The 17336-nt window shown below is 44.5% G+C and overlaps 1 protein-coding gene across 1 annotated transcript in view; it reads right to left on the reverse strand.

The window, feature by feature from the left end:
* LOC148525552 (pyroglutamylated RF-amide peptide receptor-like) overlaps window positions 1-7557 on the reverse strand; it is a 173825-nt gene extending 166268 nt beyond the window's left edge. Inside the window, exon 1 of the mRNA XM_088470880.1 lies at window positions 7215-7557. Within this exon, the coding sequence (XP_088327006.1) occupies window positions 7215-7557 (343 nt within the window). The remainder of the gene's footprint in view (window positions 1-7214) is intronic.
* Between the last annotated feature and the right edge of the window lie 9779 nt (window positions 7558-17336).

The following is a 17336-nucleotide window of genomic DNA, read 5'->3' on the forward strand; positions in this document are numbered from 1 at the left end:
ACCCTAACCTCCCCCCTCCCGCAGCCTAACCCTATCACCTCCCCCTTCCCCTGTGGTGCCTAAACCTAACCCTCCCTCCCGACCCTGTGGCTAACAGCTAACCGGGCCCGCTATACTTACGATCGGGAGGCCAGCTGTCAGGATTCCGGTGTCGGCATCTCCACTGATGTCGGGATTCCGGCGCCGGTATTCTGGCCACGGTTCGGGATTCCGGCACTCGGCATCCCATTGGTAGGTTTATTAACTACATCTCACTGGATCATATGCCAGAAATGTTTTGTTTTGTTAAGCTACACTGGGGAGCCTTGTTCTTGAGATGTACAGTATACTTTGTAACACATAAAACTGTGTATCAACATCATAGAGGGGGTAACTGATCTGGGAATAGAGTAAAAAAGAACAAGTAACTTGGCATCTTGGTAAAACCATGCTGCACTGCACGTAGGGCAGATGTAAAACGTGCCAAGATTTAGATTTGGGAGGGGTGTGTCCAAACTGAAACCTAAATTGCAGTGTAAAAATAAAGCTGTCCAGCATTTGTGGACCACATGCAAAAGCAGCCAGTATTTACCCTGCATTCAAAAAAAAATAAAAAATATTTGCTCCTATTGTACTGCAATATGGTTTTACCAGGTACACAGTTACTTGCTCTATCTTACTCTATTTCTAAATTTTAATCAGCCCCACAGTGCCCTGAAAGAGTGATCAACCCCCAAACTTTTCTGCAAACTGAAATATTTCTCAGCCCAGAATTTCACAGAATTATTCTTGAAATATCTATACTTAGGAAGCCATTTAACTCCAGTGAAAGTAAGCTGCAGGGCATTTCTGAGCCACGCACTGTTATTGATCCAAAGCATGATCTGCTGAAATGTACTATTCTGAGTATAGCTGTATGTATCCCAGGGTCCAGAATGATGGAGCTGCTGGAAGCGACTATAAAAGGCCACTTCTCCCGTGCTGCACCACATGGCTTTCAGCAAGAGTGTCCAGCAGGACTAATGTACACAGAGTAACTATAATACCCCTTTCACACATCCCTATTTATCGAAACCTAGTCCATGGTTTAGAACATTTATCCTTGGACTATGTGTGGCCTGGAGTTTTCATATTAACCAATTGTTCACTGTATACATTCTTCTAGATGCTGTTATATTATCATCATACAGGGAAAACATTATAATTTAGGATAAATTACACTATAATGCATTTCCACACTGCCCAGATTGTAAAATGTTCAATTAACATGACCTTAAATGGGCAGTTATTTCCATAATGCTTAAAAGAGCATCTTGTCACCTCTCATTCTGTAATCTAATTGTATAAATGAACAGAAAGGCTATTATTAGCTCCATGCACACAACTGTAATGGGAACAGCCCTTATGAGTAGTGAGAACATACTGTAGTTACCATAACAGCAGGCTTGTGAGTCTGCACAGACACACTGTACTCCTGTTCAAATGTTCTAACCTGCCCCATAGTGCAGGGTGTTGGTGCTCACTGTTTATTTATTTCATTTATTTATTAACAGTTTCTTATATAGCGCAGCATATTCCATTGCGCTTTACAATTGTAAACATTAATAGAACAAAACTGGGTAATAACAGACAGGTAGGAAGGCCCTGCTCGCAAGCTTACAATCTATACACTGTTCAGCTTGGTAGGCTCCTCAGCAACCTGGGTGAATTCTGATCAAGTAGAGCAATAAGGTAAGCCGAGGCTGCACTCCAAGCCACAGTTACGCATCACCATGGCACAGCCGTTCCTTTGGCTGCCATACCTCAGACCAATCAGGAAAAAGCACTTCCGGGACACTGGAAACTCCATGGTAAAACTTTTTCTTAACTCATTTATAAACTATTACTTGCCAATGCAGCATTGTGGCCTCTTTTCATTAATAGTTTACAGTGATACTGAAAAAAATAAGTAAATATATAATTCTGTCTAACTCCAGAAATAATGTGGTCAGCCATATTGCTGTATTATCAATTTTTATTACTGCAGAATTAGAATATAACCAGTACAATTCCCAGACTTACATGGTGCACAATACTTTGGGATCAGTATATAAAATCCTGCTTCAACCTATTCTAAATTCAAAATCAGCAGCAAAATAATCCAAACAATGGGCCAAATGTAATAGGTGACGAATCGCACCTTCTCGCTTTTTTTTTTAGGTGCGCGTTGGTGCCGGGATTCGCAAATGTAATAGGCTGCGAACTTTTCAGCTCAAGGCTACACTATGCGAATCTATGCAATTTTTTTCCTATGTAAACTAATACCTGTGTGTGTTTAAAAAAAGAAGCCTGTCCTGGTTCCAAAAATACAGGGGCCAAAATGTGTAGTGGGCCCCTGTATATTAAGTACCAGCACAGGGCTTTTCTGATTGTCCTGGTTGTGGAAATACAGGCGATAAAACGAGTAGGGGTCCCCTGTAATTTCCATAACCAGCACCGGACTCTTTCTATTTTAACTTCTAATTTTGACACAACACATTTACACTATCAACCCGGCACCCACTGGCAAGAGGTGCCGGGGATAGACCGGGCTATCAGACTAGGCCTGGGGTGCCCTGGAGAGGGGGACCTCTTTATTGGGAGGGTCACCTCCTCCCCAGAGATCCCCGGCCTGGGCTGACTAGCGGTCAGGGGTAATGCTTTGGCCGGGGAAACCGGTGAAAGGTTTTCCCTGGCTGTGGCATTACCCCACCCTTATAGAAAGAGTCCGGTGCTGGTTATGGAAATTACGGGGGACCCCAACTCGTTTTGTCCCATTTTTTCACAACCAGGACCGGCTAGGAAAAGCCCTGTGCTGGTACTTAATATACAGGGGCCTCTGTAATTTTAGAACCAGGACAGGCTTTATATAACTCGGTGCTGGTTATACTTTTGGGGCGGGGGCGCACATCTTTTTTTTTTAGTGTTTTTATATGTACATACAGAAACATGCACGGATCTTATGGATATGTGCATGTTTCTGTGTTACTCTGACCTGCTCAGGATAAACTCGCCTATCTGAACCTGGTCTAAAGTTCTGGCAAATTTTAGTCAAGTTTGGCTTGAGAATTTGCAAATCGCAACCTATTAGAATGGGAAAACATCTGGATGCGATTTGGCAATTTGCAATTTGGGGGAAAAAGTGAAAAATGCGAAAAAGCCTGTTCTCACACTCTATTACATTTGCGATTAGCCAAAACATGAGAATTTACTGTCAAACTCGCAAAAAAACCTAAATCGCGACCTATTACATTTGGCCCAATGCGTGCAGGACTGGTCAGGGGCACTGAGAGGTGGGGGGAGAGCGGGTACAAATTACCCGGGCTCAGGCTTGCTGGAGGGGCCCGGCGGGGGCTGGTAACGCTCCCCCTCCTCTTTCATCACAGCAGCCCCGCACACACCGCTGTGTGCTGGGCTGCGCTGGGAGACTGCTCGCGGCTGCTATGAAGCAGCCACAGCAGTCTCCTATGCCTGTGGGGGGAGCGATCAAGCTGATCGCGCCCCCTCCACTTGTTATGCACCGGCTGAGGGGGCTCAGAGCACTCCCCTCACCAGCGCGCTGCAAAACTTTTTTTTCCCTCGAAGGGGTCGTGGCCACGCCTCCCGCGATTAGGCCATGCCCCCCTTTACCCAGGCCCACCGCAGCTCTCGGCGGGCCTGGACTTGGTGCCTGATTCAGAGAAGGAGGTAATGTCGATGATTGCGCAGTTGGGTGAATGTCGCTGGTCTGCGTCTGAGTCTCATTGTGTATGTGTCAAATGTCATAACCGATGTCGCTTGCAGTGATGATTTAGTCGCAAAGTGATTGACAGACGGGGACCGTCTGTGGGCTGCAACAGGGAGGTGGCGACTCGAACGCAGACGCGTCACAACCATTTTTGGGGCTTGCCTCTGTCTGTGATAGCGATCCCATACCCACTCAAAATGGCTCCGGCGTCTCAGTTCTCGTGCCCATTCTGCGTGACCACAGGATTACTCATAAAGCCATTTTTCGACTGATCTGTGGCCGATGCTGCGTCTTTGTACGCAGTCTCTTAGATTTGCAAAGCCGCCGGTGGGCGTCTCAGTATAATTCCCAGCGGCTGAGACATTTGCATATTTTCGCACAGCCGCTACGTACATATTAGCAGCTGTGAAGGCACAAGTAACCTATATCTCTATATCAGGTCCTTAATACGCTTTCATGGCATAGTATAGTGCAGGGAAAGCACCTAGCACCATTACCTCAGCTATACTAACTGGCAGATCCATAACAGCCTGAGAAGAGATACCAACAGAGACATACTGTATAATGCAATGTCTGCATGACCTCCAAAGAAGGGGAATTGCTCTGGACGCCAAGTATACGAAGACTATGGGGCCTTTTCATCATGGAGTTCTACCTAATTACCTGAGGAATTCATCATTCCTTCTCTCCATCAGTATCTATTCCAAAAAACTGTCATATTTGCGATGACAACTTTTAGGAGAATAGATACTTTTCCCTGCCTGTTCCTACCTTACCGCAGCTGTAATCAGTGCTGCACATGTGTCGCTTCTATTCAGAGAAGCTGTAGTGCATGCGCAGCACTGATTACAGCTGCACTAATTGAATATACTGTATATATATATATTTTTTTCAAAATACTTATCTATGTTCACCCCGCCACTGCATACTTCTACTGACGGGAAGCGTCTCCCCTCTGTTCCCTGGTGGCACTTGTAAGTGCTTCTTCAATTGTTAAGCTTACTTATAAGTGTCACCGGGGAACGGAGAGGAGACGCTTTCCTTCAGCAGTAATATACACTGGCAGGGAGAACACACAAGTGCCGCTGGAGCCGGAGGAGGGAGCCAGAAGGACACAGAGGAGGGAGCCATAGGAGAGACCCGAAGTAGGAGCCAGAGGAACTTGGAAAATGAAACTGTTGGAGGGACCTGGAGGAGGGAGATGAAAGCAGGTGAGTATGTCCCTTTCCTATACCAGCTGCCGTGTAGACCGCAGCTTGTGTACACTATCAGGGGCTGAGAAAGTGAGAATGGAGTACAGTAACACCATCAGATTCCGAAAATACATAATTTTCGGAATTTGTTGAATAGCTTAATTTCTACATCCTCATACTAAAGTAGTATGAGTTTGGTGTTGATGAATAGGCCCCAGTGAGAGAAGACCAAGTGGTAACCTGTGTCAAATGCCACCAAACGATGAGAGTAATAATGGAATAGGGGATTATGGATTTGCCCAGAAATAGGTAATTCATACTCTTTCAAAGATAATTTCTCTTTGAGTATTGAGAGCAACAATCCCAGTAGAGAGGTTCTTGTGGGTTACAGACGTGCAGGACATCTTTCAGCAGCTCAGTCGTGATACTGGGCAATAACAAGACATAGAAGCTATTTCCAGGGAATTTATTCAAAAAAAGTCTGAAGAAAATGGAAATTCTACATAATATAGAGTAAAAACAAATATAATAAAGAAGCACTCTGTTGTTCAATCACACAGGAAGATGATGAAATGCTAAGGGCATAGATCAGAGGGCCAGGGGCCAGCTCTCTACAGACAGAGATAAGCGTGCGGATGAAAAGCAGATGAATGTTCCCCCTGGAGGAGAGAGGGTTAATGAATATCCAGGAGAGAAGGAGGAGATCTGTAAACATATAGCAGACTTGTCATTTTGTATGCTTTGTATGAGCTGCTGGCTGTGACACACATGGGAGATAGATTGTATTACATATACTGCCAGGATAAAGTCTGTGCACCTTATTAATTCTAAAGGATTCCTTGGATTACTGAAAAAATGACATGACAGCATGGAGACAGAACAAAGCTCAGTTACACACGTCCATGGTGTCAGGCACAGGACAAAGGTCTTACTTGTGACTGTGATGAAGAGGCTTTCGAGAGTGAGCAGGCAACATACATCGGCTCTTATCACTACTTATCAGCCTATGGGGTATGTGCAATAGGCTGCTGACTTCAAGCATGCTTGAAGTCTGCAGCCTATTGCATATACCCCTATAGCAGAGGCTCTCCAGCTGTTGTGGAACTGGAAGTCCCAGCATGTCCTTTCTGCCAAATATAGACATGTAATGGTGGTACTACAGTACCATGGAAAATCACTGGATGCCTATACCCAGTCTATAATGGCATACATAAATATGTATATAATAGTTTTATACAATATATACACAACAAAACTCTAACCTAGGAGTATAATATAATAAGTAGGGTTTCATCAAATCTGTATGACAAGAAGTTTAAGCAGTTTAAAATTATCCCTTTTGGGCATAAAAAGAAGTAAAACAGTTTAAGGAAACTCTTCACGATAACTCTTAAACTCTTTAACTATTAAACAAGTCGGAACCCTGGGGACTTATTTCCTCAACCAAGGATTTCCAGTGGCCAAGAATTAGGACTGACCTAGAAACACCATAACACATGGAAGCTGTAGATGATATATATGTTGCTCTTATCTATAACTCCTACTGTGAACCTTTTAATAAGTACTGGGAGTTTTGGCAAAATAATTGACAGAAATATTCAATAATAAGGCCACATGCGCAAACACATATACATACTTACAAACATGACAAGTATATTGATCAAATGCTCAAAAGACATGCCACAGACAGACAAGCAAGAGGTTCTGCAGCAGGTGATGTTTTGTTTTACTTTCTTATGAAAATGGTCTCATCCCAGACTGATACACATAATAACTGCTATTAAGTGCTTATCTGAAGTATCTCCACATTCTCTCTCTTAGTCTCTTTGTTCCAATGACACAGTGACGTTGGAATATAGAAATTGATCTGTAATTATTATGGGGCACTGCTACTTTAAAAGCCTCTTACAGTACATGGACAGAGCAGGTTTATAATAATGCAATTACCAGAACAATTGTCATCTCCATTTATGTTCCTTAATGGTCAGGGTTTATATTTAAAGTAACTACACAGCATCAATCTCTGAAATAAAACATGAGACAGCTGCAAGACAAGTTCATACCGCATATGTCCACCAAAGCTTTACATTGTGTCTGTAACTATACAATGCGTGCTAAAGGGAGATGGTAGATTGCATGGAATACATACTGCAAGCAACAATTTCAGACACGTACACTGTGCATGTTTAACTCTTCACCCACTAGGATCCTGAGCAGAACATTTCTGAAAACTAATTGCAGATTTGGACAAGGTGGGAAGTTTATGCAGGCTAAGTAAAAAGGGCATAGCATCTTACCTCCCAGCCACTCGGATGAGATGTTCTGCAGAAGAGTGAAAGGGATGCAAAAGAAAGTTACCAGCAAGTCACTACAAGCCAGAGAACATATAAAGATATTGGTGGCTGTCCTCATCGCCTTCTTCCTGATAATGATGTAAACCACAAGGCTATTGCCAAACAAAGCTAGGATGAAGATAATAATGTACAGTACCAAGAAAATGACCTTGGCGTTGAGGGGCAGCTCTGGGATATAAACCAAGGGCTTGAGACCATAAGCTGCAATGAACTCAAGTCTACTCATGTTGTGCTCTTTCAACAATTGGTTCAAGGCTTCTGGAGTTATATTGAGTCTTCTGTCCATGGTGCTGAAGTTCCTTGTTGAAGCCAACTCTGAACAATGAGAGGAGTCCACCTGCTCAATAGAGCAATCTCACGTGGCCGTTCTAGAACCCATGTGACCAGAGTATAGATGAAGAGCAGTAAGGGCTTCAAAAGTTTAATTGACATAGTAATGCAGTACGTCCAGCCATCAATCCATTGTCTTTCAGTAGACCAAATGGTCCATGAAGAAAACACTTTCCATACAAAAATCTTTCACTGGTCTAACACATCACACTTTTACAGTTTGATGTCCAGATAGTGATGGATTGCATGTCTCCTCTTTCCACAGGGCATCTCTACACATGTTCCTCCTTCTTCTTAGGTCTGAGAATTTGTACTCCCCCCATCCCCTCCTTCTTTCTCTCTCTGCTAATGCATAGCAGCAGCCCATGAAATAATGTCTGTGTTGTGGTGCAGACCAGCTTTGTTGGCAGAAGAAACACTGTCTGGTTACTGCAATGCTGCTTCTATCAGAAGATATAATGCTTTTGTGTCCAGGATCTTGTGCACACACTGATCATTAAATGTGTGACTGACAGAGCCTGAGAGAGCTAAGTACGGATGTGCAGTCAGGAAGATGAAGAGCATTAGAATGTATTCGGACTTCATATTCCATCGTAAGAGGCACGATTATTGGATACAAGCACACTTTTCTACAGAATCAGATTATAAGATCATAGTTTCAAATAGTCTTGGAACAGGAATAACATGTTAACCCTTTGGCAAACGTAGCAAAAGTGTTGGAAAGTTTCACTGATGTATAATCAGTATGTAACAAACCTAAGGGTGATCATTTCCTAATATTGTATTTATGTGCAAATTTCCCAATAATCATCATCAGCCAAATAGGCAATTAGTTATTATTATTATTATTATTATTATTATTATTATTATTGTTGTTGTTTTTAATACAGTGCCACCAATTGTGCAGTATTTAACAGTGACTATTTGCCATTCACATCGGTCCCTGTCCCAGTGGAGCTTGCAGTCTAAATTCCCTGACACAAAAGCACACACACTTGGGTACATTTTAGTCAGCAGCTAGTTAACCTTCCAGTATGTGTTAGGAGTGTAGGAGGAAACCAGAACACCTGGAGGAAACCCACGCAAACACGCGGACAACATACAAACTTCACACATAAAGGGCACTGGTAGGGAATCAAGATGTTGACCTCATTTCTGTGAGGCAGCAATGCTAGCATTTATGCCACCATGCTGCTAGTTATTCATTTTATTTAATTGGTTTTGTTGACCAGTCCACTGCACTAATATAAAAATGCTTACTTTCAAGCACAGTCTGGGTAAAAAGTAAATTACAGAAAATTAGATTAGACTCTACAAGGATGCGGGCATCTGACCTCTCTACTGAAGGGTGAAGTTTCCTTGAAATTAAAAAGAGTTCTCATTTAAGATGTCAGCTGAATGAAACAAGTGCTTCTGACAGAAAATTTTACTTGAAAAAATTGCCTTTCAAATGCCCAAAAACCTGTCACATCCAACATGTACAAACACCTAAAGATAAGCTGTAAAAAACGCATGAAGAAAAAACATCACATACACTCGGTACACAGGTACTGGAGTCACTATTATGCTGGGTACACAGGTACTCAAGTCACTATTACACTATGTACACAGGTACATGAGTCACCATTACACTCAGTACACAGGTACTCTAATCACTATTACTGTACACTTCATACACAGGTACTTGAGTCACTATTACTGTACTCTGTACACAGGTACTTGAGTCACTATTGCACTCACTACACCGGTACTTACTGTACACTCGATACACAGGTACTTGAGTCACTATTACACTTGGTACAGTAGTACTCAAGTCACTATTACTTTACTCTGTACACAGGTACTCGAGTCACTATTACACTCGGTACACAGGTACTCGAGTCACTATTACACTAGGTACACAGTTACTCTAATCACTATTACTGTACACTTGATACACAGGTAATTGAGTCACTATAGTACTCGGTACACAGGCACCCGAGTCACTATTACTGTACACTCTAATTAAGTCACTATTACACTCGGTACACAAGTCACTATTACTGTACTCAGTACACAGGTACTCGAGTCACTATGCGCCAGCATCCAGAATAATCATCTTCCTGGGTCTGATTCTGAGTTGCACACAGGGGTGTATCTAGGGGTCCAAGCGCCCCTGGCAAAGAAAGGGACTGCCGCCCCCCTTCCCCCACGGACCCATATTTTCGGAAAAACAAAAGACAAAACAGAGATTAGTGCCAGCAAACATGGTGAGTGGCATCCTGGTCTAGGGGTAGATACAACCCTGGATGACACACACAGAAGGTGACACACACACACAGAAGGTGACACACACACATCGGAGGTGACACAGAGAAGGTGACACACACAGGAGCTCACACACACAGGAGGTGACATACACATATAGGTGACACACACACACACAGGAGGTGACACACACACACAGGAGATGACACACAGAAGGTGACACACACACACAGAAGGTGACACACACACACACACACAGGAGGTGACATACAAAGGACGTGACTCACACACACACACACACACACGAGGTGACACATACACATAGAAGGTGACACACACACACATAGGAGGTGAGACACACACACAAATAGTAGGTGAGACACACACACATAGGAGGTGAGACACACACACACACGAGGTGACACACACACATAGGAGGTGACACACACACATAGGAGGTGAGACACACACGAGGTGACACACACAAACAGGAGGTGACACACAGAGGTGACACAAACACACATAGGAGGTGACATACAAAGGACGTGACTCACATACACACGAGGTGACACACACACATAGAAGGTGACACACACACATAGGAGGTAAGACACACACAAATAGTAGGTGAGACACACACACATAGGAGGTGAGACACACACACACGAGGTGACACACATACATAGGAGGTGACACACACACATAGGAGGTGAGACACACACACACGAGGTGACACACACACATAGGAGGTGAGACACACACACACGAGGTGACACACACACATAGGAGGTGAGACACACACACACGAGGTGACACACACACATAGGAGGTGACACACACACAGGAGATGATACACAGAGAAGGTGATACACACACATAGGAGGTGACACACACAGGAGATGATACACATAGGAGGTGACAAACTTACGCAGAACGTGAGATGCACAGAAGGGGAAACTGGCATCAAAGGGTGTGGAGGGAGCACAGGGATCGCTCAGTGCCAGCAGCCGCCGTGCAGTGATGAAAGAGGATGGTGTACAGGTTACAGAGACCCGGGAGCTCCTCCAGACACCAAGGTTGGGGAAGTCACATGGATAAAGTATTTTATGAAGATGAGGGTGCAGCAATCTCCATACCGCCGCCAGCCTAGAGCACTGCTGCAGCCAATCCACCACTTCCTCACCACACACGTGGCTTTGACCGCTGCGCTGCACCCTGGGACATGTAGTCTTCTTACTTTAAGGTGCCACGCTGCACGTTAGGGTGACATTAAAGTGTTATGGTGGGATGGAGTGAAGTGATTCTATCCCCGGCAGAGGGTAGCACTGTCAGGTGGCGCCCCCCCTCCAGCAGGCGCCCCTGGCAAGTGCCATCCTGGCCAATAGCTAGATATGCCCTTGGTTGCACACTTCTGCAGCCACTTTCCACTATGGCCGCAGCATTGTACTGACAAAGCAAATCAGCAAATCTGTGCACCTAAACCAATAAAAGTAAAGGAAAGTAAAAAATTAGTGTGAATAAAAAGGCATTGCAAGTAAAAATGGTATATATAAGACAAGATGCATAGCGAGAGGGACAGACACTAGGAGAGATGTTAGATGGTGGAGTAGTAGGTTTCCTAGGATAAGGGTTGGAAGAAGTACCAGTTCAGGGTGCGTTTACACAGGTGCAAGGGCTGGCAGTGAGGAGCTGTTCACAGTGATGTTTCTTAAAATTGACATGGGTGTTTCCTTTAGTAATAAGATGGGCAAAGTGTTCATAAGGTTAGGGATAATTAGGTAGAGAACTTTCTGTAGTTCAGAGCAAATTTGGATCTTAAATGTAATTTTTAAAAATAATGTCTTTAATGTGACTTCAGTAAAATAACAGAAGACTAACAGCAGTAAAATAACACATAAGAGCATTACTGCCTCGCAGCCTTTAGGTCATGAGTTCCTAGCCAAGGCACTATCTGCGAGGGGATGTTCTCCCCATGGCTGTGTGTGTGGGTTTCCTCCCACATGGCACATTCCGAAAGATACTGGTAGATTCATTGGCTTCTGACAGAAAACAAATATATAACCCTTTCTTGCATGTTTGTTCTTGTGACCCACTCCTCTCTTAAGAAGACCCTATATAGGGAATATATATTGCAGACACTACTGTGGCAAAGACTGAATGATTGAGATATTTGCTGTGAAGCACTGAGGAATATATGTGCTCTAGATAGATAATGCTGTGAAGCACTGAGGAATATGTGTGCTCTAGATAGATAATGCTGTGAAGTACTGAGGAATATGTGTGCTCTAGATAGATAATGCTGTGAAGTACTGAGGAATATGTGTGCTCTAGATAGATAATGCTGTGAAGCACTGAGGAATATGTGTGCTCTAGATAGATAATGCTGTGAAGCACTGAGGAATATGTGTGCTCTAGATAGATAATGCTGTGAAGCACTGAGGAATATGTGTGCTCTAGATAGATAATGCTGTGAAGCACTGAGGAATATGTGTGCTCTAGATAGATAATGCTGTGAAGCACTGAGGAATATGTGTGCTCTAGATAGATAATGCTGTGAAGCACTGAGGAATATGTGTGCTCTAGATAGGTAATGCTGTGAAGCACTGAGGAATATGTGTGCTCTAGATAGGTAATGCTGTGAAGCACTGAGGAATATGTGTGCTCTAGATAGGTAATGCTGTGAAGTACTGAGGAATATGTGTGCTCTAGATAGATAATGCTGTGAAGCACTGAGGAATATGTGTGCTCTAGATAGATAATGCTGTGAAGTACTGAGGAATATGTGTGCTCTAGATAGATAATGCTGTGAAGCACTGAGGAATATGTGTGCTCTAGATAGATAATGCTGTGAAGCACTGAGGAATATGTGTGCTCTAGATAGGTAATGCTGTGAAGTACTGAGGAATATGTGTGCTCTAGATAGATAACAGTTAAATAAGAACAATCCAGAGTGATACATGTGAGGTGAAGTGAATATAATAGAGTTGGATTCAACTGTCAAAACAGGCACAGTAATGTGAAGCACAGAAATAGGCATGGTTTTAAAAGTATTTGTGAAAGTCAATATTTTTTGCAGTCTCCTCATCACTAACAAAAAAACAAAACAACAAAGGTGTCTGGACAAGTCCTTGAGTTTAAGGCTGCAAAGAAACAAAATACATATATTAATGTCTAATGGCACACATCCACTAGATGACAGTCAAAAGACTGCACAATTATGACATTGTAATCGTGCAATCATTTGTCTGTCTGTAATGTGCCTACACTGAACGAGTAGTCGTTCAGGCTCATCAATCATCTGCAAACATGCTGAACCTGACGTTATCGTCAGGTTGACCAGCTTGTTTGCACGATGATAGATATCACAAATGACCACTCTTTGAAGCATGAGATAGACAGGCATTTAATAATGTAAGTATTGCACTCCTGCGCTGCCTCCCTCCAGCATTCTGTTAGTTGCACTGAGCCAGTGGTCTCTAGGACCTACCGGAGCTGTCAGAAGGGGTTCGACCTCTGACATGTGCTGCTGCTCATGTGCGGCGTCTCAGCACGTCTTTACTCTTTACTCCATGGCATCCACTACTGGACGGACTCTGAGACTCTCACCACAGCCAGATCCATTTCAAAGCCCAAACATAACCACAAGTACCCTAAACCACCATCACTATATAGTAGGATACCAGGGCTATCATCCCCTGATGCATTCACCTATCTCACACCAGACACACTACATTGCCCAGCATTGCCCTAAACTCCAGGCAGCTATATTCCACACAGATTGCCTGCCGTTGTTACACCTGTGATATCCCTGTGTTATTTGTTACTTGTTGTTCTACCAGATTACAATAAATCTAAGAACTGGTTAAGCATACCACATGTGGCCCTACCACCACCCAGTGGCGCAACTAGAGATTGGTGGGCCCAGGTGGAAGAATATGTTTTGGGCCCCAACACCCGTGTGTGTATCCTGATGCAACCCCGAAACATTGAAAATAAAACATTTGTTCACAGAGGTAGAAGTTTCTAGAGTGCCGCCTATTTATAAATATATATATGTTAACTGAAAGATATGCCAGCCTTTAAATAAAGTAAAAATACACTATGACTTAACACATTGTCTCTCTGTCACTGATGATGCAGGCTGTAGTTCTTGCCTTCCGTCTCTTGCAAGGTCTTCTTGATGACAGTGCTGTGAATGCCTCAGGGGCAGGAGGGATGGTATCTGCAGCCATCCTTAGTTGTCAGCCCCTCAAATTCAGCCTCTCATCACTATCCTCCAGGCCCGGCAGTCTTCTCCTGCTGGCAGTGGGTACTGTGGCGCTGTCGGATGCAGGTGGCTATGGGCCCCTGCACCACAGCGGGCCCCAGTACAAGGCACTGGCTGCACTGCCGCTAGTGCTGCCACTGCCACCACCAGCACCTGCATTACACACAAAGTACCATCAGTACCTTGGCCAATACATGTGTGTAATAACCCACTTAGGGTTCAGGACGAGTGCACGGGTAAGTATGTGTAGATGGTGACCTTACCTCCGTCTACCTCCCTCCCAACATTTGCTTCAGTTGGTTACTACTCGTAATGTGGTTAGCACTTACAGTATTACAGCAAGACACTTTGCACCATGAACACGGGTTCTTTTATTTGCACTCAAATCGATTAGAGTAATAACAATGAAAATTATCTGCAGGTGTTACCTATCATACCTTTTAGACCATTTGCACATAAGGTAATGATAACTAACAAGATTTGGTATTTTATTGTACTGGAACCGCCTCTTATTCCGATATTAGTATCTGCGGAAAAATGGTTAATACAATGCAATTCACGATTCAAAACACAACCTGAATACCTGACCTCTAAAAATAGTAAATAACGCTGAACAGCTGTTTTAACGATTAGTCAATAATTTACTAAAGTCCACAAATGGCTGGCCAGCTAATTCTGTACGGTGGTGTACATTTGATGACTGGTAACAGGAATAATGGTGTAAGTAATTTTACTTTGTAAATAGACTATATCCTGCAACTTTCCCTTCCTTGCTTGTAAGATTGCTGTTTATTGAAAGTTTGCTTTAACAAAGCAAGGGTTCGCTCTGCTCTGTGTTGGTTACACTGTTGTTCCCTGTAATCTGGCCAACTGGCAATAATGGGCCTGATTCAGAGCTGAATGCTCTGACCAGAGCGCTCGCTCTGAATCAGTGCCCTCCTACCTGAAAATGGAGCGGCCTCCTGGCCGCTCGCATAGCTGTGGGTGACCACCCACAGCATATGCGAGCGGCCAAAAAGATGGTCTTGGACCATCGGGCTTGCGACGAGACCCTGCGGTAGGGTCTCGCTGCCGCAAGCCCAGGAGTGATTTTGGCTCTATCAGAGCCAAAATCACTCCCACTGACATCACTAGTGATGTCAATGGGGCCGGCTTCAGACGGTAGGCGTTCCCATGGGAACGCCTCAGTCTGGCAGCCACGCCCCCAGCACGCCCACCAAAGGGGGCATGCTGTCAATCAACATCGACAGCACGCCCCCTTTGGTGCGAGACCCGGAGCGACGGAGAGCCCGTCGCTAACTGGGTCTCGCGCATGCACACGACGGAGCTCCCTTCGTCATGCGCATGCGCAGTGGGGCAGCATCGACCTGCTTGCGAGCGTCCTTTGCTCGCGAGCGGGTCTGAATGACCCCCAATGTTCTAATTATATCCAACACTAATGATTCCTTTGCAGTGTTTGCTTCACAGTACTAATATCGGTGTAGGGAAAGGATGCATATAACATAGATGTTCGTTTGTAGAATGCCTGGGATACTCCTAGGATCAAGCAATTCCTGCACTCATGTAATGTCTGCAATACAGTTAACTCCAGCTGTCACTATATGCAGGTAGCATTTGACTGCTGTAACTGTAGGATATGGCTACAAGGCAGCTAACCGGTGGACCGTAACGGTATTTACTCTCTGATACACAACAATAGCTGTTCCTGTGTAGTAAACTCTACTTTGAAAACTGCAACTCTGCTGATGGTGGCTGATATTTTGATATAAGAAATTAATAAGTCCCTTCCTTTATTAATCAAGGAGCTATGGAGCTGAATGTCACTGTCCTCACAGGCTGGGGCTGTATACTGGGTGCTTGTTATGGCAACTAACAGGCTGTGGGCAAAATACTAGATGATCACGGTTTCTTTCCTGAATAAGGTGTTATTTCTGCCTGAATTATTATTAACTGAAATGAATAACTGCACTGGATTTGACAGGCTGAATCTCTAATGCTATTAAGATTAGTGTTCAGGTCTGATCTAATTGCTGGGAGCACTTCTCTGAGGTGAAGTGATGTTTTGTGATTTTTACAGACCTCTCTGGCAGCTTTTCATGTGATGGAAGGAATCCCCAGGGGAATCACCGCCTCCGATACCCTCCTTCTCTCTCTCCGGCCAGCCTCCATCACTTGCCACTTCCCACAGCCTGCATTTGCGTCCCTCCAGCCTGCCTCTTCTCCAAGTAGGCACAGGACTCCTCTGAGCACTGCCAATGGCTGCATTCCAGACAGCGGACCAGCATCACAGCTCCCACTGACAATCTCCACGGGTCTCCAAGGTAAGTGCGCCCTGGATCTCCTCCGTCTGGGTCCTGATGCACGCGCCGGCTGTATTCCTGCCGGGTGTGCATGTCATGATACAGTCACTGGCCATAACTCACTACAGGAGGGCAAACCGAGCTCCTGTGTAAGTCCGGTGGAGGAGTCCTAGCCTCGTGCCCCTTCATTACGAATAGTCTACGGCAGGGGCTAGTCCACAAGCTCAGGGGAGGGAAGGGACATTTTGGCTAACTTACATGAGCATCACAAATGCCTATTTAAAATATACATGCAAGGAAACACAATTAAACAGTACCCTAAAAACACATGGATACATATATGGAGTTCTACATCGGAAGGTGTTCATCAGTGGTACTCCAAGACTGGGGGTATCACATTTGTACCTGGGTTTAATTTCTCATCTAGAGGACTACAGCACAAAGCACATTCCGCCATTGCCATAACGGAGCTTTTTTGTGCCCTGTGCAGGCCACGCCGCCATAACATTTGATGTTATGCAAAGAGGGTAAGGGCAAACAGCGCTGGGATTTGCAGCACTGATCAGAGCATCCTCAGCATGCTCCGGGGGGCTGTAAGAGCTGTAGTATGCCCATTTGGAGCACCCTCAGGACCATTCCAGGCACCCTGCTAGCAAGGTTAAGGGGCCAAGGGTGAGCGGCGGTGCTGTCCACAGAGCCCTGCGTTCTGTGCGGTGACACCGCCTGCACACCCCTAGTTATGGCCCTGCATTCCACTATGCATATCTGTGACAGCTTACTCTGCTACTACATCTGCTGTCACCATACTACTTTGCTAACAATAAAGACAGGACTTGCATAATAAACCGTCCCCAATCGCATTGCCATGATGCAAATCAAGTCATTAAGCCGCAATGTCTGGAGCTTGATGACACAAATCAA

Source organism: Taudactylus pleione, unplaced genomic scaffold (assembly GCF_031769625.1).
Source record: "Taudactylus pleione unplaced genomic scaffold, aTauple2 ptg000105l, whole genome shotgun sequence".
Taxonomy (NCBI): Eukaryota; Metazoa; Chordata; class Amphibia; order Anura; family Myobatrachidae; genus Taudactylus; species Taudactylus pleione.